The sequence below is a fragment of the Pelodiscus sinensis genome, chromosome 1 (genome assembly GCF_052426305.1).
Source record: "Pelodiscus sinensis isolate ZL-2025 chromosome 1, ASM5242630v1, whole genome shotgun sequence".
NCBI lineage: Eukaryota > Metazoa > Chordata > Testudines > Trionychidae > Pelodiscus > Pelodiscus sinensis.
Window position 1 is genome coordinate 47,800,353 of NC_143052.1, and position 26,892 is coordinate 47,827,244.

The following is a 26,892-nucleotide window of genomic DNA, read 5'->3' on the forward strand; positions in this document are numbered from 1 at the left end:
TACCATTAAACATTTTTATTGTGCAGATTGTAGCCTTTGCAGTACATGCAAAATAAAAAAGTGTCAGTTAAATCTGTAAGCATATAATATCAATGTAAATGTCTTGGAACAGCAATGTATTTGGTTTAGGGACTAATAAATCTAAGTGAACAGACATCTTTCAGGATATACAGTTTACATGATAAACCAAGAAGGTCTTTTCAAAGTGATTTTCCTCATATAAAGATAAAATAATTCTTGTTTACAATCTTGATTGTTTTTAATACTGCAAAATCTCTATAATAGTACACTCTTAGTTATGTACATAGTAAAAACATAAAACTATACCCATCCCAGTGTCTGTTTTAAATGCAAAACAAAAGTAGTTAATAGGTTCATAATGTATGTGCCTATAAAAAGAGAAAAATGAAGAAGCAGCAGCAGCTGTATCCTCCAAACAGATTTTAAATTCATTTATGGCAGAAATAGAATGGAAGGCACCTCTGACTCCTATAAAGTAATATGCAGACTCTTAGCACTAAGCATAAAGCTTTGACAATACCAGGCAGCTTTATGTACATTTCGGGTTTATGGGCTTCATGCAAACCTTATGAGGATATCCCCTGAACTCGGTAACATCATTGTGAGGTCAAAGGCTCCCGTGGGTCACAGCATAATATGTTGCAAATGCTTTATTTTCAAGGGCTCATGCTTTGCAACATTTGACAGTTTCACACAATACCCTCCATTAAGACTTCCTGATGGCTGCAGCTCAGCTAAAAAAGTGGAACACAATGTGGAGTTTCTAAAGCATCTCTTGTGATGGATTAGTTTGGACTCAGCAAAGCGTGAATTCTCCTGAAAATAATCTGTGAGCTAACAGCCTGCTGACCTCAGCTGACAGGAAGGTTTTTTAAAGCTGACTTCTTTCAGAAATAGCTCATAGTTAGCATGACATGGCATGAGTGTGGTGTACCTGGACTATTCATTTTTTACCCGGTATCACCTCAGACACATTTGTGGTATTTACTAGTGTGATACACACCCACATATCAGCTAAGAGACAGATAAGTAACTGCCAGAAAAACATTTTAATAACAATACTTTTTAGCTTTGATCTTCAGTTTGCTTCTGTAATTATAGTGAAGGGTTGACAAAGTTGCCAGCAAAGTTTCAGGATAGATACTATGACACAAGAAGGCACTATTTGTAGCTTTTTAATGGACATTCAGCGTTTAGACATGGAAAGTTTTACGTGTCAAAGTCTCTAGCCTGATAAGGCATTAGATTTTCAGAACATATATTAGTTAAGTAATTTGTTTAAATCTGTCTTTTCATAGTAGACTCTATCTGACCATTACGGTAAATGGCTGTAATCAACAGACAATACAATTGAAAAAAGAACATTCTTTTAAAACCTGCCAACTTATCAGGTTCATTCTGCTGCAATAGCTTTATACTGTTTGCTCACAATAAAATGAATGGCATGACAGTGTTGAAAAGCATTTTTGCAGTTCTTTATTATATCATTGTTAATGTATCTTGCAAGAAGTGAATGGAAGGCTAAATACCCCCAACAAAAGCACATCAATCTGTTTATGAAATGGTCAGCAAAATGATATGCGGTTGGAATGGGGAAGTAGCAATTCAAGATCAGTTTGCAAAATGCAGAGTGAAAAAAAATCCAGTAGGGATAAATATCAGTAATGAAAACTGAACAAATGGTTCTTTGTTTTGGGCCAGTATATTCACCAGAGGTTACTGCAGATTGATTTAGGAGCCTTGAAATTGGCACATCAAAAGACTCTCCAGATAGAGAGCTGTCCGTGAACCATCACTTATATTTCTTTTCGTACTGTTGCCCGGATAGTGCTGAACATTTTGCCGATGGCTTCGAATAATGGGTCGCAGAATGTGTGGATGCAGATAGAATAGACCCGGCTGATGCACTGGATCTCAATCAGGTAGCTCCTTATGCATGGCACCACTGCCCAGATGTGCAAGAATGACAAAATGGCAAAGTAAATGCCCCAGATAAGAGCCATAGGAATGCCAAAGATTGCTGAGAGTAAGCGATAAAACCAGTATTTGGTCACAGTGAAAGTGGTGAAGCTGGCCTTCCAAATCCCATCAAAACTGTGTGTTCCGTCAGGTTCAGCAATGACATCTTCAAAATCAATCTGCAGGCAAAGACAACACAAAAGCAAATTAGACAGATATTCACAAATGAGATAGATGTGCAGATTCAAAACACCCTCTGTCTTAACGGTAACCTACTCCCTATTGCCTCGATTCAACAAAACAATTAGGCACGTGCTTAACTTCAAGTATGCAAGTCTCATTGACTTAGACACGTAAGTACATGTGTACATTCAGCATGTACTTAAGTAATTTGCTGAATCAGGATTTAATCTCTGAATTGCACAGAACAGTCTTGTGAGCTGTGTGAAGCACTGGCATGGAAGTATGACTAAAATCTAAAATGGGGCCCCTGCTCGCTGTGGGTAGAGGATCTGTTCATGTAACTGGAATGGAAGCTCAGATTCCTGGCCTGGAGTTCTCTCCTCTGCTGGATACAAGTTAGCTGGGTTATGGATCCTGAAGGATGATCAAAAAGAATAAATGAGGACACCATTCTCAGGTCTCGGATGGATAAAAGGAGAATTCCATTGTAGAGAAAGGCAAGTGCTGTCTGACTGGGGATCACTCTTTGAAGGACACAAGAAGATAAAGCAGACAAAAATCTGTTTTCCACTTACAAGAGTGAAATTTCAGAGACTTAACTGGGGTTATTCCTAATTTACATGATCAGGGAAATTAGACCAAGATTAGACTCCATATATTCTAATGTAAATATTCAATGCTCTAGAAGGGAAAACTAGTATTAAAAAGAAGAGCTGCAGTTCTGCATTGCAAATCACAGTATGCAATACTGTAGAACAAATGGTTTATAAACAGCACAGGTTGGATCTCCCTGGTCTGACACCCTTGGAACCTGACTGGTCACAGATGAGAGATTTTTCCAGACCAGGGGAGGTCATTTCTGGCCCCCCTGCTGCTGTCCTTCTTTTCTCTGCCCCCCGCTCCCAGGCTTCCCATGCAGCCCAGCTGAGCTGTGTGCAGACTCTCATCCCTGTTTCTCTCTTCCCTGGCCGCCGCCTCCCCCCCACACCCCTCCCACAGCATGCTGGATGTTGCCTGACCAGAGAATCCCAATTTACAGAGGTGCAATTTGTAGTAAAGATTTCATGAAAAGCCTTCCATTTTGCAAAAGCATTTAGAATATTTATATAATTTTAGACAATCACACTACACAGTTAATTACTGTCTTATCTCTTAAGGGCCCTCTAAATAGTGAAACAAAATCCTTCGAATTCTAATGAAAAACAGCATTTTTGACAATGGATTCATTTGGTTGTTTAAAACAAAAATAATTTTATTAGAATGAGAAATTGAATACTATGCATTTAAAAGTCTATATTTTTGCAACAAAATAGTTTGCTTTCCTAAAGAACTGTAAATGGAGTATTATGAGGCTATGTGAAATTATTACATTTATTTAGACAATTTTACTGCATTTCAAAAATCTTTTTTAATTTAATAGAATGAGGTTAAAAACTCCAGTAAAACTGTAAAAAGTATAGTGTGTCTTTCCCTCATTCATTTCCTACAAACTATATTATAGAGGAGTGTGATGGGGCGAGGCATCCCCGGACTGAGCCTGCAGAGCCCAGCCAGGGTTACCTGGCTGCAGAGGCCCCTCCCCTGCTGCCCTACCGAGCATGCCCAGGCTGTAGCTCCACTATAAAAGCCTGGGGAAGGACTCAGTCAGGGGTGGCAGCTGGAGGAGAAGGACCTGTGAAGGGAGCCTCTGCACAGCAGTCCCCAGAGACTCCAGAAGAGGCCGGTGGGGATCTGGCGGTGAGCTGGTGCATCCTAGAAGCTGCCCGCTGAGGAGATGCCGGCCCAGAGGGTGTAGCAAGCTGGATGAGTACATTGGAAGGAACCCCAGTGAACCAGGTAGGAAGTGGCTCGGCAGGAGCGGGAACCGCCTCTCTTGCCCTGAGAACCTTGATGCTTTTTGGCTGGATTGCCCTGCTGAGGCATTGACCCGCTATCCAGTCACTCACAGGGCCCTGGGCCAGGACCTGCTGGAGTAGGGTAGGCCCAGGTCCCCCTACCTGGGGTGTGTCCCCACAACAACCCTAAACTGTGTTTTGGACTCAGGCTGGAGGGCCTTGGATTTAAGAGGCCCTGCTGGAGGGCCAGGTGGGAGTGGTCTGCCACACGGAGCAACTAATATGAGAAATGTCAGCAATTAAATATCAACCCAAAATGTTCATACTTCCAGATCATGTAAGGGCTTATCCTTCAAGGTGCTAATTGCCCTTAATTCCTACTGTAATCAACAGAATTGTGACACATGTTCTGCCTCTTGAATGACTGGACCCTTAATTCCAGCCACTCCACATTGTCACATATATATTAACATGAAACCAAGCTTGAGACTTCTACTAGTTCATTTGAATTAGGCAGTCATTTTCACATCCCAAACTGATAGCAATTTAACAGTTTGTAAAATGCTGCCAGCTCAATGTAAAATGAAAACCAGAAACCATAGATGTAAGATGTATTTAAGGTGTTGTGAATTAGACATGTTTTTGTAGCTTAAATCAAGAGCAAACCTTTCCCCAATCATGTGAAACACATACAGCATCATCCCCAAGGTAACTACACACTCACTTGATCTTAGCATGGTAACTCCCATCTTCCTGAAAGGTAGAGAACACCAACTGGTAAACTAAATATCAGGGGATTCCAGAATCTGCAGTTTGTGGAGTATGTGACTAGTCAGATTAATCTTGCATCATGTTCTAAAAGTGGCCAGTCTCCAGCTAACTTCTGGCAGGATTCTAGAAACAGGAACATCTGCTGGGAACATTCAGCTCCAGGGCTTATTTGTCCGTGATAGGTAGGCAAAGCATTTCTGTGAAATGTTGGCATTGTGATGGGGCATAGAGGGATAGCTGGACTTTGTGGTAACAGAATTCTAGAACTTTTAGGACTTTATAGATAGTAACCAGCACCTTACATTTCACCCAAGCAGAGAACTGGCAGTGAATATGATGGGCCACATATGCAATATACTCACACTAGTCTGTTCTTATCAGAAGATGGGAGACCACATTCAAAGGAGTAGAAGCTTTTAATAGGCCCTCTGACTGTCCCTTGATTAAAGTGTAATACAATAGTGCAACCTTAAAATGATAAAGGTGTGGACAATTATAGTGATTTGGATTTCAAGGGAAAGGACAAAGGGCCTCAGTGAGCTGAGGAAAACAATGATTCTTCCAGGAGCAGAGGAATCTACTCAAGGCCCTGAGATGGCAAAAGCGTTGTGAGAATAGGTGAACAGATTCCTTCAATAGAGACAGAAGCCACAGTCTTCAAATTCTACTAAGTGTTTCTTGCTCCAACATGCATCACATTTAGCCTATCCAAACTGAGCCTAAGGCTTATCTAACTTTCATTCAGCTCTTGCACTCTCTCCCTAAGGACTCCAAGGGTACATCTATACTGTAATGTGATTTCGGGATACCAGAGGTATCTCTACTCTGCGTCTTTTGAACATGCCCGCTATAGCAAAATATAGCAGACATGCTATTTTGGCATTACTGTAAACCTCATTGCACAAGGGATGTCTCAATAGTGTTTTATTTTGAAATTCAGCACTGTGTAGATGCGCCAAATTTTGAAATAGCTGATTTCAAAAAAATCGAAATACAATACGCCATTTGTATAGTGCAAATTGCGTATCTTATTTCGAGCTAAGGGTGCAGTGTAGACTCACTCTAAGGGTACGTCTACACAGCAACATTATTTCAAAATAACTAGCGTTATTTCAAAATAACATAGTCTGTGTCTACACAGCAAGTAGTTATTTTGAAATACTGTCAAGCTGGAGGACTTCTTACTCTGACTCCTGTAACCCTGATTGTATGAGGCTTAAGGGAAGTCAGAGGAAGAGTGCTCCATTTTGAAATAAGTGCTGTGTAGATGCTTCCAATTTTGAAATAAGCTACGCAATTGACATAACTCGAAATAAGCTATGCAAATTGAGCTAAGCCCTGCTGTGTAGATGCACCCTAAGGACTGATCGAGCTCCTACTGAAGTCAATGGGAACTGGATCGGAATCTAAGATAGAATCATTTTCCTTCTGTCTGGGCATGATGAGAAGGAGACATAGGTCCTTGGGGGAGAGGAGCAGCTCTAAGGGTATGGAGTGCTCCCGGTTTCAATCTTAGCCCCCTCATATTAAAAATATGAGGGGAAAAAACTGAAGTGGTATGGCATTTCCAGTGTCCAACAGAGTCTTCCGGTAGCTTTTGTAAAGACCTAAATATGTAGCCATTTATAGTCATTACATCCATTTGTGCTGCATCAAGCAGTCCTCTAATTGAGAGACGTGCATTCTTGGTTGAATTTTCTAACGCTGCCCTTATTGAATTTTCACAGACAGTGTGTGGGGAAGGCAGTTCTTCAAACTTGTGCTTTAAAGCCAAACATAATAGTTGATGTGCCATATTTATATCCGTGCCTGATGATGCATCTTTCATTCTGGAAGTGCTAGGGGGTTCTCAATCTGAGTTAATCAATAGGGACATCTTTTTAATATAGTCCAGTTCTTGCCCATGTAGATAATGGATTGATACTCTGTTGGTAAAATATCTGGCTAGGCTAATAAATGAATATTTGGAAGAAATATCCTTTAGTACATATTTCATAGTTTTGACTCTTATGGTTAACCTGTGCAAAAACACACCTGAAGGACTGCTAAAAGAGAGGATGCATATTTTACAGGTCTCCGATGAAATGCCAAAATATCCAGGAAGCTTAATTATCATAACGTTTCCATTAGAATATTAACAGAAACCTGTGGAGACATAATAGTTCAGCCCCATGTCACAAAAGCTAAATATGTATTTGATATAACCCACAGCACAGGATATTTAGTGTGGCCAACATAACCAAACAAAGTCAATAGGAAATACGAACATTACAACAGTATTCCACTGCAAGAAATTAAAACAACAATTATTTAAACTGGTGGAAAGAACAATGCACTCATAGGAGCTGATCCAAATGAGACTGCTGCCAAAAATAAGGATTTGCTGGATCAAGCTCATATGCTGAACAACAATACTTTAATATGCTTTTCTAAGGCACAGCATATTTGTTAATTACACTATCCTCAGCAGCATCCTTGTCTACCCAATGATTATGGATTCTGATATTTTAACACCTTATAGGATAGGGACTATATTCATTTTTTCCACTTTTGTGATACTTGTAAAGATGACAAATCATGTGCATATGCCTAGTGGATAAACAAACTGTATTTCTGTGGAGACCCCCCTCTTATTGGAATATTGGGAATGTGTTTGGCTAGAAAGTGTGAAGCTGTGATTTCTGCTCATTGATAGTGTTGAACTTGGATGACTTTACAAGAAAAAAAGCCCCTATACTGATTTCACGGGGAATTTGCATTGAAGCCCATTAGCCCTTCTGCAGCTGTATCTTTAACTTACCCAGGCATAACCCAAAAAGAACTCAGAGTTTATATGGAACTTATGGAGCAGTTAAAGTAAAAATTATTAGACTTGTTCATGTGCTCAGATTTATTTATATATAATTCCTAACAATAATGAAATATTTTAAAAACATGACTCAAAAGCAATTTTATTTTTCAGTCAAAGGCAAAAATGAATGCTCTCTCTAGGCTGAGACTCAATAGCTTAAGGTCTTGCCTTTACTACTGTGGGCCATAGACCTAAGTTATGCAGCTTCAGCTACCCGAATAACATAACTGAAGTCAATATACTCAGGTCTCCTTTACTGCAGTATCTTAACAGTGGTAGGTTGACAGCTAATGCTCTCCTGTCCACTCAGCTTGTTCTTTTTGTTTTGGTGGAGTATTGGAGTCAGTGGGAAGAGATCTTGGAGCTTGATGTATTGTGTCTATACCAGACATAAGTGAACCCTTGCCCATAGTAAAGATATGTCCTAAAAATAGTGGTTCCTAAGAAAAGGAGAATCAGGCATATTTCTTTTCTTGGCAAACATGCTTGTCCTAAGTGTAAGACAAAGATGACATCATGGAGTCATGGCACTTTCTATGCCAGTGGTCACCAAACAGATTGGGATCTACTGGTAGATCTTGGAGCCTCTAACAGGTGATCCTGACCCGTTTGGCCAAGAGGCTATCATGCACAGCACTTCAGCTGCCCCTCCCCCCACTGGTGCACATCTCCTGCCCTTTGCCTTGGAGCTGCCTCCTTCAGGAGCTTGCTGTGCAGAGCAGGGAAGAGAGAGTAGGGGGCACTTAGATCAGGGTACCCCCCTTCTACCCTGCATTCTATCTCCACAGAATGGAAGGAGGGCACAACAGAGTTTGGGATGGACGGAGTTTGCTGCCTGCTTTTGAGAATGGTGCAGCACCAGGGCAGGTGTGAGCTTGCCTTAGCCCCAATGCACCACCACTCAGGAGCCACCTGAGATAAGCAGTGTCCAGCTGAAGCCAGCACTGAACCTCTGCCCCAGTTATACCCCTTCCTATACCTCAAGCCTCTGCCTTTGCCCTGAGCCCCATGGACCCAAACTCCCTTACAGAGCCTGTACCCTGAACCCCCTCCTGCAACCCAAATCCCTTCTTAGCTCAGAGCCCTTCTCACACTCAACACTTCAGCCCAATACCAGAGCCTGTGCCCCAACCCTCTTGCCCTTGCCTGGTGGAAGGGAGGGAGGATGAAGTGAACGGAGGCAGGGCCTTGGAGAAGAGGCACGAAGGAGGTCGGGTAGGGTATCTGGGTTTGAGGTAGAACCTGGATTGCACTTAAATTCAAAAAGTGATCTTGTGCTTAAAAAGGTAGAAGACCACTGTTCTATGCCATGATGGCATGGTTCAAGTCTCACATGTTCTAAAAGTACACAGGAACTGTTATGTTTTTGAGAAACTAGTGATTAGTTCATGCCACAAACAGTCAGGGAGGGATTACTGTTCCAGGCTAATTTCAACAACCATGGGAATTTTTATATCAATTTTAGATTATACTGCACAGTATTGAATACCCCAGCTCATCTGACTTGGTGTGAATGTTCCTTTGTCACAGCTTTCCATTTCACTCTTCCACTGGCCAAGCTGCTCCACAATGATTAAGTACAGGAAGTCCCCGGGTTACGTACAAGATAGGGACTATAGGTTTGTTAAGTTGAATTTGTATATAAATCGGAACTGGCTCCAGATTCAGCTGCTGCCACTGAAACTGACCAGGGGCTAACTAAAGGAAGCTGGAGGCAGAGTTGCTCTGCCTCCAGCTTCCTGTAATCAGCCTGATCAGTTTCAACAGCTGCTGAATCTGGAGCCTGGGACAGAACAGCTGGGGCGCTGCCCGGTAGGTTCCCACAGGACCAACACGGCAACACCCCAGCTGCTCTACCCAAGGCGTCCCGCAACAAAAGCCTGGTTGGCTGGGGGGGGCACACTAGCTGTGCCCCCTCCCCCCCCCCGCAGACCAGGGAGACCCGAGCAAAGCCGCACAGGTGGTGGGATGCTGCCTGTGTGGCTTTGCTTCTGTCTCCCTGGTCTGCTGGGGGGGTCCAGCAAAGCTGCTGGACCCCCCCAGCAGACTAGAGACACCTGAGCAAAGCTGCCGCCTGAGCAGCTTTGCTCGTTTGCCTGGGAGCAAAGCCGCCCAGGCAGCGGGACCCCCGCCACCTGGGTGGCTTTGCTCCTGTCCCCCTGGTCTGCTGGGGGGGTCCAGCGGCTTTGCTGGACCCCCCCAGCAGACCAGGGGGAGAGGAGCAAAGCCGCCCAGACGGCGGGGGTCCTGCTGCCTGGGCGGCTTTGCTCCCGGGCAAACTAGCAAAGCCGCCCAGGCGGCAGCTTTGCTCGGGTGTCCCCAGTCTGCTGGGGGGGTCCAGCGGCTTTGCTGGACCCCTCCAGCAGACCAGGGAGACTGGGAGAAGCTTTTCTCGCCCCGGAGCACACGGGCGGCAACCCGCCGCCCGTGAGCTCTGGGGCGAGAAAAGCCCCGTTCGTAAGTGCGGATCCGACATAAGTCGGATCCACGTAAGTCGGGGACTGCCTGTAATGTTAGTCTGACTCTTGAAAGTGAAAAGACAAACAAGCAGCATGGCAAATTAGGAGATTTAAAGTCATGAATGGTATTAATAAAGGCATCTATGGTGCCAGACATTACTGCAATCATATAAGTGATTAGAGGCCTTAACTAAGACTCAAGCATCAGTCTATTAAGTGCTGTACAAACACATAGCATGAGACCGCTCTTATAGGTTATGGTCTAAAAACAGATAAGTCCAGCAAAGTGTGGGAGAAAGGAAGTACAGCCAGTCCCCGAGTTATGATGCGTCGACTTACGACCATTTGTACTAACAACCAACCTCCCGTTAATCCCATTACAGACGGTCCCCTAGTTATGAACACGTGATCTGTGTTTACGACCAGCACGGCTGCATTTAAAAGCATGTATTCTGACTTATGAACAAATAGAGTTAAGACCAGGTGTTTGGAATGTAACCTGTTCATAAGTTGGGGACTACCTGTATTAAGGGAGCACAGCTGTGGGTCTACCAATTCTCAACTGCTATACGTTCACTTAGGCATTATCCCTGCTGGCATAAGATAGAACAACCCTAAGGGTTTTCTAACTCACACAGTACAGTCAGCACAGATCAGCCCATAGAATCAGGGAGTGAGTCAGAACTATTACCCTGAGCCCTCCTGTAAGGTGTAGGTTCTGGCTATAACATAGGGATTAACCTTGTACAAGAAACACATGCACTAGGTAATCTATGCACTTAATTATCATAATTTCTATGTTCTCTTGTCATTTCCATTGTTCTGACTACATCTTTCTTGCTGTCTCTCACACCAGGTTCATTTCTCTTAGCTTTCCCCTCTGGCTATCAGTCCAGTGGCAGTAACACTCAGCAATAGTGAGTGTCACAGACTGATAACAAAAGCCAAAGTGAAACAAGCCATGTAAAATGGGAGTGGAAGTGGCCAGAAATATGGACATTAGGACGGGAGATACTGCAAAGCTTCCCATTAGCTTTTAGTAGAGAAACACACTGGTTCATGAAGATAAGATAAACTTTACTGGGTTGTTCTCTTGGATTCCTCTTGTCACCTATGCCAAGCACAGGTTAGCTTGTAAAGAACTTACTGCATGGAGTTGCAGCAAGGCACAGATTTAGGCAGTCCTCACTCCCTGCATTGCATGTACACCAGAAACTTATTATTGTACAGACTCCAGGGTATATTGTGATATGGCCTTGACTTGTCTGCAATGCTATTGAAAACAGAGGTATGTTAAATTATGACAAGGACACAAGGTGAGGAAATGGGCTTTGACCAATTAAAGGGTGCTAATAACTCAATATAACTTTCTGTTTAGGCCAAAGATTTTTAAACATTATCAACTTCTGTTCTATGTCTACAATACATTTCTTGACCTCAGTGGTTCTTTGTTTCCTACAATTCAGGACAATGTAGCACTTTAAAGACTAACAAGATGGTTTATTAGATGAGCTTTCGTGGGCCAGACCCACTTCCTCAGATCAAATAGTGGAAGAAAATAATCACAACCATATATACCAAAGGATACAATTTAAAAAAAAAAAAGAACACATATGAAAAGGACAAATCACATTTAGAACAGAAGGGGGATGCAGGGGGGGGAAAGGAAGGTAAGTGTCTGTGAATTGATATTAGAGGTGGGGAGAGTGGGATGTCTGTGAGCTAATGGTATTAGAGGTGAAAATGTTAAAATTCGACACTCTCCGGGAAGGAATGAACAAACACTCAAACTATCTTACCCATTACCAAGATAGCTTCCCCAATTATCACCTCTAATACCATCTTGGTAATGGGTAAGATAGTTTGAGTGTTTGTTCATTCCTTCCCGGAGAGTGTCGAATTTTAACATTTTCACCTCTAATACCATTAGCTCACAGACATCCCACTCTCCCCACCTCTAATATCAATTCAGACACTTACCTTCCTTCCTTTCCCACCCCCACTGCATCCCCCTCCTGTTATGAAAAGGACATCACATTTCAGATTTGTTCATTTTTTTTAATTGTATCCTTTGGTATATATGGTTGTGACTATTTTCTTCCACTATTTGATCTGAGGAAGTGGGTCTGGCCCACGAAAGCTCATCATCTAATAAACCATCTTGTTAGTCTTTAAAGTGCTACATTGTCCTGCATTTTGCTTCAGCTACCCCAGACTAACACGGCTACATTTCTATCTGCTACAATTCAGTTTGGCTGAGCTGGCTGTTGCATTGCTTGTAGCTTTTTTGTTAAGTTTTGCTATGAGAAATACTGTAGCTTCATTTGCCTGGGATGTGTTTATTAAAGTAGTTTATCAGTAAGTTAAATGTTTGAACAGAGGTTTATTTGTAAGATGGCAAATAATATGAAGAACTTGTCTACTCTTTCAAGGTACGTTTAAAGAAATCCTATTAATTACAACATCTGAGGAGTTATTATTCAGAAAGAGCAGCCTTCTCAGTGAAGAAACGTGTACTTGTTACATGTGAAAACAGATGGGTACAAGAGCATGCTATAAATCAAAACCCAGGGGATGTTTCCAATTACAATCCTAAATTGCCCCCTAAGATTGCTATCCCCTTTAAACATTTGTTTGACATTACCCATTACAAAGATTTTGGAGCACTACTGCTTGTGCCTACAAAAGATCTAATACACACCCAACTGAGCATCAGTGGCATATGTAAACAAGCTAGGTGCTGAGAACCATGATGAAGGGCTAAAAGCCCTCAATTTTCACTGAAGTCACTAGCTCAGCTACTTATGGAAGCTCTCAGCCCCTTTTAAGCCCCCAATCTATCAAAGCACTTAACTTCAAGCACATGCATGGTTGCACTGAAATCATGTGCTTAAGTGCTCCACTGGCTGAAGGGCCTGATCCAAAACAAGATGCTTAATGAGTAACTTACATGCATGAATACATTTCTATATAAACTATAAAAGGGGTTATAAATGGTTTTAAAACATGTATAATGTGAAATGTTGAGGCTCACTTTAATGCTAGCACTGTGTTTATGGGCATTTTTTTGTATATTAAATAAAACAATATTTTTGTGAGGTTAGTCTTGTAAGGACATAATATAACAAGCATATAGCAGGAAGCAGATAAGATCCTTCCCTATTGTGATCAGTTTCTCATTTAAACTTTTCCATTGTATTCAACTTCCTTTAAAAACAATTCAGTTGAAGCAAAGATGCATATAGTCATAAAATGACCAAAGCCACATAGCATTATGAACCACCTTTAGGAAGGGAGAGAAGCACCATGTCAGTTGCAACTCTACTAGAGGTGGTTAACACTAGTGAATGTTTAAAAATGGGAAACTAGATGGTTTCTTAACTATTGTACTTCTACCTACTTTTTGGATATTGAAAACAATCACAATCTAGAAAACATTGTTAGATGGTGTGAGCTAGGTGAAAGTTATGCAAGAAGTTCCCAAGAGACTCAGACAATGCAAATAAGCATCCAAACTTATGTGCTTCTCTGACTTAAACATTCCCACTTCAAAATGCATGCTTCTACCCACAGAACCAACTGCCTTCCTGATCATCATTCCCATTTATCATAGCAACAGAAGTTGGAAAAGCATATTTGGTCATCCCTGAAGAATGTAAGGAGGGAAGAAGAGTAAAAGAGGGGTATTGGGTTGGTTTGGTATTGAAGCAAAGGGAGTAGGTTTGTGTCATCGAACTATCTTTCCTTTTGCCTAGGCTACTAGCAACAATGTGACTACTGATTTTGATTTTGTAATAAACTGGAGCACTGACATAATAGTTCAGAGACTCAAAGCCTTAATGAAATGGAAAAAGGCATGGTTAGCTGCTGTCCAAATTATAAGACTCCAACAAATATTTTGCTCCATGATGTGTGATACATCTCTCTGCCCTTGGTTGCAGTCAAGGAAGTGAGGATTTTTTTTAAATGGAGATTGCCTATCTCCTAGAACTGGAAGGGACCTTGTAAGGTCATTGAGTCCAGTCCCCTGCCTTCACAGCAGGATCAAGTACCATCCCTGATGAATTTGTCCCAAATGGCCTCTGCAAGGATTGAACTGACAGCCCTGGGTTTAGCAGGCCAATGCTCAAACCACTGAGCTATCCCTTGTGTTCCATTTTAAACAAAACCTCGCTCTCATACCAGAACCAAGGACGGAGGCAGCACCATCTGGCAAACATAGTCACTTGCATTTCTTGTGACATGTTTACATTTTGTCCCTGAATGCACACAGCATGCTGATGTTCAGGAGTCCCACTTCCCACTAATAACCTTTTTAAGCTGACCATTTGGTGCAACCTGGTACCTGGCAAAGGCAAATCTTACTATTCAAAAATACAGATCCTCATGGCTTGACAATGACATTTAGGCTATGTCTACACAGCAACATTATTTTGGAATAACTGATGTTATTACGAAATAACAAAGCACATCTACACAGAAAGCCAATATTTCAAAATAATGGCGAGCTGAAGGACTTCTTACTCTGACTCCTGTGACCCTCATTTTACAAGGAGTAAGGGAAATTGAAGGAAGAATGTTCTTTCTTTGACTTCCTGCTTTTAGATCGTGCCAAAAGCTGAATTCAGCTATTTCAACTTCAGCTACACAATTGACGTAGCTGAAGTTGCGTAGCTTAATTCGACTCTTACCCTGCTGTGTAGATGTGCCCTTAGAGATTAGCAATCTCTAGTAGTATCCAAAGCCAATTCTGTAAGAATTTACATTGATGTTGCCAGACTAAAATTTATTACAGAGGAAACAAAGCTTCTGTTTCCCTCCTTGGAAACTGGTGTTCTGAAAGCTAGGTTAAGTCACTAAATTTCCCCATACTGAAACTTCAACTATCTTTAACTTTGTCACTTTGTTTCACACTCTACACTTTGATACATCTGATTCAACCACCTATGCCAAGAATATCTGAAAATGTTTCTTACTGGGGAAAATACAGTAATGAGGGGAAAAAAATCAGGCAACATTGAAGTCAATGAGAAATCTATCAACGATTTCAGGATTTTACCCTAAGATTCCTTAAAGATTTTGGTAAAAGATTTTTAAGAAACCATTACTCATTAAAACAATGTGAATGTCTTGTTTTTAGAGCACTGATGCAGTTTTCATTAGCTACAATGACCTTTGGATCAGGTTTTATCTGAAATGCTTTGAGCTCCAGTACCACTTTATCTCCAACCTTTTTTTCATTAAATCTCCCCACTTACAAACTCCTTAAAGTAGTCAAAGATTTCATTAAACAAATGTTAATGACAATTTGTGTAAAGGCACCAATCACTGGAATGAGAATAAGTATAATTTCCCAACCCTCAGTTTCCATTAGATAGCCATGCTACATCAACTGAAACACTTTCCCTTTGCCATAATTAGATGCAACAATTTTCTCTTCTTTCTCTCGTGTTACTCTGCACTTCTGTTTTTATCTGACCATGCCTAAAACTGAAGGTAGCATTATTACAAGGTGGATAAAGTTGTATAAAATTAACTTTTCCGATCCTTTTAAAAATTTCTCTGCATTTCTTCTGTGAATTTCTATAGAAATTCTTAAATTATGAATCATTAAAGAACAGTGTTAAAATTTAATTAAGTACTGCTGTAATTCGTATAGATGACATTTGAAGGAGCCTAATGAAAGTAGGTGCCCAAATCTGATTGACGCTTCCTTGGGCTTTTTTGAACATCCCAGTTTAAATTCAGCTCAGCAGCAGTCTGAATAGGGAATGTGGTGCTTTCACCTTAAGCTGGGATGGTATCTTTTCACTTCCTAGTTGAGAAGTTGAATTTATCAGTTCCCACTTGTCTGAAAACATAGCATGTGTGCCAGATAAGCATAAGGCTACAGACCAATCTCATCCCATGTACAACTCCCCTGAAGCTAGAGAATTACACCATGGATGAAACTGCCCCTTCTGCCTATAATAAGGACTGCCATTTAAAGTTAAGAGGCTGGCCATTGGAGGGTTCAGAGAAATGCCGGGATTAATTTAACTGACATGGATTTTCTCTTCAGTTACCAGTCACCCCTAATTCTATAGCTTTATCCAAGACACTTTAGTATGGTTCTTATTGCTTGAAAAGCATCAAAGTGCAAAATTCTGTTTTTGGAATTGATGTGCAGATTTCTCTATTGCCTTGTACTTATATCCTCTCTATTATATTTCTTATGTTCACAGAACTCCCAGTTTCGTTAATGAAGATTTGTGAGCTAAATAGTTCAATGCTATGCATCAGAGGACATTCTTTTCCAGAATAGTACATTTACCCACAGAAAATTCAAACTTAGGGTTGTCAAAGTGTTTTTAAAGTTCATGTGTTCTGCAAGCTGTCAAAACATATTGGCTATGACATTTGCCTTCTGTGAAGCACCTGGTATACTTTGGGCCAGTGTAAAAATACTAATGCAATAAGCATCAGTACTGAACAGTTACTTCCATCACCACAGCAAACAAATGTTTTCTACTGAGTTATGAATCATATTCAATGGTGCTAAACAGGAAGCCAATGCATAAGGGTTTAATTATGATGAGAGCCTAAATATAAACAAAATATTTTAAAAAGACTAAATACAGATCAGAATAAATACTAATTACTCACTGAAATCCTTAGGAGTGATTGAATTTCCAAGTTCTGCAAAAGCATTCCCAGTATTTTCTTTGCTTTTATATCATGGGAGATTTATGCTCTGAAAGATTTGTGCTCTGCCTCAATTCCCTATCTACATTAGTCCAGTTCCAAACCAGGGTACCCTCCTATAACACTGGAGTATTGCAATGGTGAATCAGCCCTAATCCCTGACTCCAGAACTAGTTACAGAAAAGGGAGGTTGTGGAATCGCCATCTCTGGAGATATTTAAGAGTAGGTTAGATAAATGTCTATCAGAGATGGTCTAGTCAGTATTTGGTCCTGCCATGGGGGCAGGGGACTGGACTCAATGACCTCTTGATGTTCTTCCAGTCCTAGTATTCTATGAAAAGTAATTTGAACAAGGCCACCAGAGGGTATGGATAGGCAAAGTTTGTCCAAAGTTCTGGGTCTACATACAATTAAGGAGCCAAATAAACACTAGCATGTTAATATTTGGCATTAAGGAACTATCAGCACTGTGGATAAAGAGTGTATAATACAGCTCACTCATTCCTGATGAAAAGTGTCCTGGTGAGCTTTGGATTTTCACTTATTTAATCTATTTCAACCCCTGGATTCAATTATTGGCTCTACCACTGACTTGGGAGAAGCCATAATCTTTCTGTGTCTTACCATTCCCATCTGTACTACATGGATGACAAATTACAGGTAGTTAGATGGAAGATGCTCTGTCTAGAAATCTACCTCTGTTTTATGCTACACTCAACACAAAGGTATCTAACTGCCTAGGAGCAAAGTATTACATAAGGTGATTAATTTTGACTTAATATTGCCTTCAGCATTGACTCTCTATGGCCATTGATGGGAGTCAAATATATTTAAATAGGCTTGGAAGGATTAGATTTTTATTGGTAAATGTCAGAAAATATCAATTTCATCATATGCACACAAAGTGAAACTATTTATTGATAATAACAAATGTACAGATAGTCAAAGTAAGGAAAATGCTGAATAAGAACTTGGTAGAAATTGATTTAATATTTACTTTGCATATTTTGATGTGATGTTGACAATTTCTATTGTAATGGTTATAAAGCTTTAACTTTTTTAAAATTAATGTTTACTATCATTAAATGACTATGGTCTGACCCATCCTGTAGTCCCAATAATTTCTTACAATTGTGAAAATGTAAATAAATAGGAAAAATGCTTACAAATAAACACTGATATTACCTGTCAATGATAGAAACAAAAAATCCAATTCTTCCAAGCCTAGTTTTAAGATACATAAAAGGGGAGTGCCAGGCCAGAGTGGCTCAGTGGACAGACTGAATAGGAGAGTGCCCTCCTGGATACCAATGTAAATGGTGTGTGTTTGTTCACATCTGATCAAAGTTTCTGGAATATGTTCAATCCTGTAGTGAGCTAACTGAATCCAGCTGAATAAGCTATTGAAGTGGAGGGACTGAATACTTAATTGTAATTGAGCAACAATGACAAAAGCTCTTGCAAATTAAACTAGGTGCAAAAACTCCTTGTTTGTATCCGTGGTAAAGCCAGAAGAATTTCCCAGAAAGAAGTATCTCAGAGCCGCTTGTGTTCATCAAAATAAGACCGGTCTATGCAGCACTTTAAAGACTAACATAGGTGCATCTCTATCACCATCAAAATAAGAACCAAGCTGTAGATGGCCTTGCTGGGTTTTCCAGAGGGTACAATACATATTTCCTATATAACACACCCTAGAGGAGACAGTCATAATCTGGTTGCTGTTCTTATGACTGCAAGAGAATCAGATAGCTTTTTCATCACTGGGAGTACTTATTGGTGTGCCAAGGGGTCACAGTTGAGTGTGTTGGGTGGCTGGACATAGCACACCTTGCTTGTGCAAGAACAAGGAATAGATTGGACTAGGATAGGCTACATATTTTTAAAGGTGCAGCACAATCTGCTCCTCTCTGTGCTTTTCCCAGCACCAGTGAAGATGTTATGACTTACGCAGGCAGAATGTCTCCCTCCACTATTGCTGGAGCCCTAAAAGTGTACCTCAGGCCACACAGCCCTCCAGAAGGTTTCAAGATCATAAACTGGCCGTAATATGGAAAACATCAAAGTGTGTTGTATGGGGCACAATTTTTAGGAAGTCCAAAGGCTGAGAAATTCCTCAATAAAGTACACCTCCCCACCCTGCCCTTTTCTCTCCCATCCCAGCCACAGGTAAATACGGATACCTTGGGGAATGATAAAAGGCAGATGAGAACAATTAAGGGTTTGTGATGAAGGTAATTGTTGTGCTAAAGAACTAATAGTTGTTTTTCCTCTCTCAGGCTCCACTTTTGGTAAATAAAGTCCTGTTGAAGTTTGTTACAACACCAAGCCACTGGATCTGGCCTGCTGACACTGCGGAGAGCCCCAGGCAGGTTCCCCGCTGGCCCTTGCCCCACCCATATGCTTCTCAAACAGTTGTGGGATGGTTTTACTTTAAAAACTATGTCCAGAGGGGTGGGGGGAAGCTTTAGGAGCAGCACCTACCTCCAGCACAATCCCACTGGCCAGTTTCTGGCCAGAAACTGGCCAATGGGAGCTTCCTGTTTCAGTAACAGGCAGCCATGAAGCACAAGGAGCTCCAGAGCACATGGCTGCAGCCTGTGCAGGGCGAGGGAGGCTGATTCAGGAACTGCTGCTGGCTGGTAAGTTTCCTAGCAGCACCTATCTCTGGCACCCCAGTCCCTCTTCTCCAACCCTCTATCCTCTACTCCACCTACCCAATCATCTGCCCCCATCCTGTACCCACATCCCCTCCCAGATCTGGCACTCCAATCCCCTGCCCCAGATCACAGTACCCTCCTGCCCTAGCTCACAACCCAAATCCCCACACCCCCTCTTCTGCCCCAATTCCCTGCCCTAGGTCACAATCCAACCCCCTACCTTCCAATCCAGTGCCCCAGGTCACAATTGCCTCCTTCACCCAAACTCGCTTCCTTCTGCACCCAACCTCCATCCCAGACCCCACACCCACCTCCATTAATAATCTGGAAGAGTGCGGCCTTTGACCACTTTTCAAATTCTTGGAGTGGCCTCCCATCAAGTTATTGCCCACCCCTGCACTAGACCCAATTACTACCTTCCAGTTGGCTGGCCAGTTCCATTGACAGGTAGCTGAATCCATTACCTCATCTTCCAGCCCCCTTCCCTTAATTCTAGGGGAAGCAGAAGGGAGCATTCTATTCTCCTGCTGAGTAATAGGACTACAATTTTACCTCTGTATGTTGGTCTTACAAGGGGGTTGAGGTTACACTTTACTTCCTCTTCCCATGTCTCTATCCCAAATGATTTCTGATGGAAGAAATAACTATAGAACTAAGCCCCCAGAAAATGTCTTGTAAGTGTGAAATTTGTGAAGTCAAAGCATGTTCTTCTGAGACATTGAGAACCAACAACTGCAAATAGGAGGTGCTGGTTTTCAGCAGTCATAAAGTAGACCCTGCAGCTTTCAAGTTGGGTACCCCATTGCTAGACACAATTAGTGGTCACTTTTGATAATGTAGACCATGCAACAAATAAACCAGGAAATACTGGCACTCAGTGACAAGCAAATTGCTTTTATTTTTTTCCCTCTTTATAAACTTATGGTCTCTGACACCAGAGTATGTGAGAGCATAAGAAATACAAAATTGCAAAGGTGCTGACAGTTTTGTAAAAGACTGTTACTTCAAAGAAGATGAAACAACAGTGTTCAAGCTGGATCTGAGTAAAATGTTTGGAACAAAATATATTTGATACATGTAGCTGAGATTTTTTCTGCCCATGGAATATCCACAAATGCTGCAGTTTTCTTAGATGTATTTGTTTGAAAATGTTAATTTTATGGTAATTTTTTAACTCCATGGACATCAAACATATCTGAGTATACACTAGCTAAGCTTTATTGGTTAGTGGAGACCCTTCTGGTCTTAAACTCTATGGCTGTGTCTACATTGGTGCGATCTTGCACAAAAACAGCCGCTTTTGCATCAACTTGCTGCCTGTCTATGCTGGCCGTGAGTTCTTGTGCAAGAACACTGACGTTCTAATGTATGAAATCAGGGCTTCTTGCACAAGAACTATGATGCTCCTGCTCAGGAATAAGCCCTCTTGTGCAACTGTTCTTGTGCAAGAGGCCAGTGTAGACAGGCAACATAAATTTCCTGCTCAAGAAAGCCCTATGGTTAATATGGCCATCAGGGCTTTCTTGCACAAGAGAGTGTCTACGCTGGCAAGGATTCTTACGCAAAGAGTGTAGATGCTCTCTTCTAGAAAGTTTTGCAGAAGAACTCTTCTGCAAAAATCATGCCAGTGTAGACATAGCCTTCAAATCTGTCATTGAATAAGTCATGTGCCATAGTTTCCTTTCCCTAACTGGACAAATGTGGAAGCACACCAGAACTGCAAATCAGTTTTCAAGTTATTTTTCTCACACAGCCTCATGAACACACGGTGTTGTACTGATGAAGAGATTTGAGCACATCTGTTAATTTAGAACCTCATCCTGCACCATGTTGCCTACTCAGGAGTAGGGGAGTGAAGGTTTAATCAGTTAACTAGTAAGCCTCACCCTTAGCAGGTGAGGCTTACCGGTTAAGGTTAACTGGTAGGACTGGAGCAGTTCCCCTCCTGCCACTGACAGGGGCTGCCCCGATGTCCCAGCTGGTACAGCACCTGTCCGTGGCAAGGGGGGGGGAGGGGGAAGGGGATATTCCAGCCCAGCAGCAGTCAGTTGGGCTGGAGTGGCTTCCCTGCTCACCCCTTTTAATTTGTTAACCAATTAAACAATATGCTTAACCAGTTAACCAATTAAATGGGATTTTGGTGAAAACATTGGTGCTGAGAGATTTTCGGAACCTTCAGGGTTAGGTGGCAGCTCAGTGAATGGTTAGAAAACCTCATTGGGGCCTAAATTTTGGACTTGGTGCCTATCTCTTGTAGCTCTGGGCCTGAGTGCCTCACAAGTTTTAAAGTATTTATCTTTGGCGCACATCTGAGATAAGGAAGAGCTAATTAGTATCTATTAGTGTTTGAGCCTCTATTTCCCTACTAAGGAACTTGCTAAAGAGCAAGCATAGTGGCAGGACAGGGAATTGACCCTATAGTTTCTAAGGCTTAGCCTGGCTATCCTACCCTTGCCCCCAACCACCTTAGAATCAATCTCTGGTACAGATCAGGAGCAGGTGTGCCCTTTTCTTGATTCCTACCCACTTGACATAGCCTTACTTTACTGCTGTGCTCCATACAGCTTATTTATCTGGCACAGAGGACACTGTGCAGATACAGTGAACTGTGTGGCTCAGCGTGATTTACATCAGGGTAACACGTCCCTGCTTCTCACAAACTAGGGCTATTTTTAAAACTTGTTATGAGGGTTTTTTTTTAGTGCAGGCAACACTGAGGCCTTCTAAAGAGCTGCTTACAGAGCAGATTCCTTATTCTCTGTCTAATCATTTACTGTTCATGGTTGATTTACTTGCCCCTATATTACTGTCTGACTCTCATAGCACAGTGGTAAGAAATGCTTGGATGCCAAATAAAGGCTGAAAGTTCTGAATTGGGTAAAACACAAATATTTTGAACAAAGTAGAGATAGGCAACTCAACTGAATCACAACTCTTGACTCCATACAGCCCTGAGTTACTGTATTTTAATATTACTTTTATGGCTTATTCCTTGGATGGTAGCAACTAGAGGCCACCACTGAGACGGGGGCCCTATTTGTGCTGGTTACTGCACAAACATCCCTGAGCAACTCTCTGCCCTGAACCACTTATTAAGTGGATGAGATGGACAAATGATAGGAGGGAATAGAAGCAAAACTACTTAAGATGACACAGCCAGATAGTGGTTGAGAATGGTACAGAACCCAGATCACCTGAAACCCAGTCAAGTCCTGTCCACTAGACAATGGTGCAGAAACTTTCAGAATAGATTTGGATCAGAAACTGGATATGAACTTCATGATTGCCCTCATGAGCTGAATTTAAAAGCAGTAGTCAAAGAACCCCAAAATTTTGATCCAATGTTTGCAAATTGGCCCTATCACTGAAATAAAATATAACTAGCAAAATTAAATTGTTGCCCAACTTGTAACTAGATGGGAAAATGTTGCTTTTCCAATTGCAGTATGAATTTTGCAAATATTTCTGTTACTAAACCCAAAGTTGGATATCCTGTGTAGCTTAGAAGCTTGTCTCTCTCGCCAACCAAAGTTGGCCCAATAAGATGGGTGAGGTAATAACTTTTATCTCTCTAAAAATTGGATACATTACTGAAGGTGGGGGGGAAGGATCTGTGTATTGTCTTGATAAACTTACATTCCTTGTCACTCCCTCACTGTGATGGGCATTCTTTGGAAGCAATATCAGTTTTATGGTTGTTTGCCTTGGTGGGTTTTTTAGGGTGTCTGCAGGTAGCACATTTGTAAATAAGAGGGATCCATGATTGTTTCAGAGAGAGGCCAAATTTGTTCTTTTCAATTCCTATAACTCTTACTTTCTAACCTTCTTTGGAGTCCCTGGGAGTAAAAAATAACCCTTCTTAGATCTTGTCCCTGTGGCAGCATGGAAAGGACTTGATTTGTAAATTCCAGTTTCATTTAAGATGGGGTGGGGAACCTTTTTTGGTTTGGGGCCACTGACCCATAGAAAAATGAGTCAGGGGGATGCACACAAGTGAGATGCACTGATGTGGCTCCTGACTGAGAAGGAGAAAGACCCTCCCCACATTCCCCATGCACACCAGAGGCTGGGGGGGGGGGGGGGAGCGGCAGGCTAGTAGATCGTGTTTTTTCCAGCCCAGTGGGGAGGCAGTGGGGACCTGGAGTGTCATTGTGGGCTCCTTAAGGAAGGGGAGGGGGGGCTGGGCCTCAGGGGCCAGATCCAGGCAAGCTGGGGGCCGCATCTGGTCCCTGAGCCCTGGTTCCCCAACCCTGGTTTAAGACAAGTATGTTTTTCTTCCCTGTGTTTCTCTTCCCAATGGGATCTTTCTTTTTCTGTTCAGTGGATTCCCAGATGCCAGTCTGCCTGGGGGCTATGACTCATACTCAGAAGGTTCAGTTGCATTGGGGACTTTTAACTACTACTGCTGCAGCACTCAGGCGAGAACTACCATGCTGCTCTCTGAACGCCTGTATAGCTCTCCTGCTACACCTTTTCTTTCACAGCCAAAGGGAAAACCAAAAAATCAGTTGATAAAAAACAAGTCGGTGGTTTGTAAATTTAGATTTGTACTATTCTGTGTTTTGTCAACCATTTTTCCATATGTACAGAATTTAACTTTTGTTTCTAGATTGTAAAGCCAACATAGTGAAAATAGTACCATATGCATACTGTCTGCCTGCAAAAACTTTTAGGACTTGATCCAACCAGGTGGGCAGCCCCTGCTTGAAATCTTATTGCAGCCAATGAGATTTAAGAATGCTCCGTACCCTTTAGGATTATGCTCTAGAGGTCTAAATTTTCAAGGCGAGTTGGTGAAATCAACAAAAGTGAAATTGTTCTGATACAGAAAGAATGAAATGTTTTCTTTAATCTAAAAAGGCAGGCTTTACCTCCCAGCCTAGTGGCAGGATGGATTAAAATTGCACCATTCTACTGCTGGATTTGAAATAAGTGAGTGTTTCTCCCCCCCCCCCCCATATTCTAACTTGAACAACACTGTCATTGGCCTTCACATGTGCAGTATAACACCCTCTGCTAAAGAAGGATCAACACTAGGGTTTTTCTGACCCTTGGCCTTGGCAACATTGACAGTTAACCGAGATTTGCTGAAATGATCACAACTGGAATTAGAAATCCAGCCACAGTTATTATTTTTTTTGTATTGCCTGTTTTCATTATTTCAGTACAGGAGAAAAAATAACCAGGCCCTATGGTTTTGCATGCAATTGGCTTTAACAAACGTGAGCTGTATGCAGCTGGAGCAGGCAAAAGCTGTTCCACAGGAAAATCACTTAGCAAAATCCTGGTCAACATTCTTAACAATGCAATTTGATTTTTTATTTTTTTTTCCTATTCCTTAATAGGGTACTTACAGGAATCATTGCTGGCCAGTAAAATTTCCCTTCCTGTGTTAAATATGGTAATGTTCACTCAATGTCTCCCCCCACCCCACTATGAACCACTATTTGCAGCCAGCTTGACTCCAACACAAGGACACGCTGGGTACATCTGTCAGTGCACACACACAGCCCGCGGGTTCCCTACTGGGGCAGCCCCTTCCCGCGGAGTAGCTGCCCTGTGTGGTATTGGCTTGGAAAGTGCAAAAGCTCCAGCAGCTACCTGGTTCCCGTGTAGACTCGATAGAGAGTTGGCAGCGGCTCTGAGAAGGGTGCGGAATAAACACCCCTGCGGCAGGTTCCCGCCTTATGGGGCGCGCAGAGCCGGGGGGCAGGTCCCCCCGCTGGCGTTGCGCTCCCGCGACTCGCAAGCTGCCTAAGGGGCCCAGACCACAGAGCTTCTGTAGAACTGGCTAGAAGAGCGTGACCCACCCACCCCCGCTGGCTCCGAAGTTTGCCCGGACAGCGCGGCGGGGAAGCAATGAGCTGCCGCCAATGCGCTCCACGCCCTCCGTGGCTTCTCTGCAAACTCCGCGCCCCTGGGAGCGGCTGTGGCAAAAAAGTCCCCCCCCCCCCATAGCTCCAGCCCCCTGCTCCTCGCGTTTCCTGGCCTTAGCCCCTTACCTTGACCACGTCGTCGTTGAGGCGCTTGGGGTCCCGGTTGACCAGGTCGATCTCCTTGGTGTGCACGTCGTGCATCGTCTTCTCGTTCAGCTCCTCGGCCATGCTCTTGTTGTGGGGCTTGTAGATGTTGCCTTGCTCCCGGGCGGGCGCGCTGTACAGCAGCCCCTGGGGACGGAGCGGGGCAGAGGTGAGGCTCCCCGGGGCTGGGCGCTGGCGGGGCAGGGGCTACTCGCTCATCCAGCGGCGCGCGCGGAGCCCGGAACCCGTCAGCGCCGAGCCTGCCCCGCGGCTGCTTTTTAACGGGATAAAAGCAGCAGCCCTCGCCACACCCGCCCCGCCCTCCCTCCCTGCGGCGCGCGGTACCAGGCAGAGCAGCGACTCCCGCTCCCGCCGCCAGGGGTCCCCGGCCGGGCAGCGCCGCCGCGCCCCTCGGGCATGTGCCCGGCCCCGGCCCCTCTCCAGCGCCCCTGGCCCATCCCCGCGCCAGGTCTCAGCCCGCGGCGTTTGTCTCGGGCCCTGCCCCCGGGGTCGCGGCTCTGCACCCCCCCCCCCAGGCCGAGCCCTGGGCCCAGCCCCCCATCTCCTCGCAGCGTCCCTCACTCGGCCCCCTCTGCAGCTCTGACCTCAGCTCAGCCCCCGGGGCGAGCCCGCCGCCGTCCCTCGCACCGCACCCCGGCACTCAGGTCCGGCGGGGGGAGGGGAGAGCCTGTTGCCTTCCCAGGGGACTCCCTGCCGGGGGCAGAGCGGGCCCCCTGCCCCAGAGGCTGCCGCGGGCCGAACAGCCCCCTGGGGGGGGGGGGGGAGAGGGAGCGGCTGGGGGACTTTCGCTTTTCGTGCAACATGGCACTCGGGCTGGCCGGAAAACAACCCGCAGCCTCAATAACAACCCGCGCAAGGAGCTGTCAGCGCTTCACCTGCCCCTTTCGCCCTGCCGCGGGTCCCTACACACCGGACTCAGGGAAGGCGAGCGGCTCTGGATGGGGAGAGGTGCCGACAGATCGGGTTTCCCTGGAGAGTCAGCAACATGGACCAAAAACAAGGGGAAAAAAAACCCCAAACAAACCAACCCTCCCCCCCCCCAACCCCGATCGCCCTGCTTATCTCTAAGCTAGCTTCCCCAGCACCGCCTCGCTCCTCTGCGGGAAGGGGTCACGGTCAAGAGCAAAATCAGTGCAGAAAAGCGCCAAGAATGCCCGGAGAAGCCAGCGCTAGCTTGAAGCAGGTACTCGTAGCCAGGAAGAAGCAGGCACAAGAAGTATCTGAACTGAAACTGACTTTTAAAAGGATCCCATCCTAGGCAAAGCCTACCTCTGGGTCTACGTATTGGCTACCAGACATGCTGTCTTGGACTTGGCGGAGAGTCGGACTGAGGTTTCCCTGCGATTTAATTTAGGCGAGCTCAGAAAGGAAGATCCTGTATTGTAGAAAGCAAGCGAGGGGTGGTAGCTATAAGTGAGACAGCTGGC

The 26,892-nt window shown here is 43.5% G+C and overlaps 1 protein-coding gene across 3 annotated transcripts; it reads right to left on the reverse strand.

Annotated features, from left to right (window-relative positions):
• CAV1 (caveolin 1) lies at positions 1-26,892 on the reverse strand. 3 transcript variants are annotated; one of them, XM_075929284.2, is made up of 3 exons: positions 26,735-26,892; positions 25,427-25,591; positions 1-2,159 (listed from the first exon to the last, which is right to left on the reverse strand). In XM_075929284.2, the coding sequence occupies exons 1-3, from the start codon at positions 26,762-26,764 to the stop codon at positions 1,818-1,820; spliced, it is 537 nt and encodes a 178-aa protein (XP_075785399.2). In that variant the 5' UTR covers positions 26,765-26,892; the 3' UTR covers positions 1-1,817. The 3 variants fall into 3 exon arrangements, with proteins under 3 accessions (XP_075785399.2, XP_075785407.1, XP_075785410.1); XM_075929292.2 differs by lacking the exon at positions 26,735-26,892 and adding an exon at positions 26,341-26,480; XM_075929295.2 differs by lacking the exon at positions 26,735-26,892 and adding an exon at positions 26,050-26,072.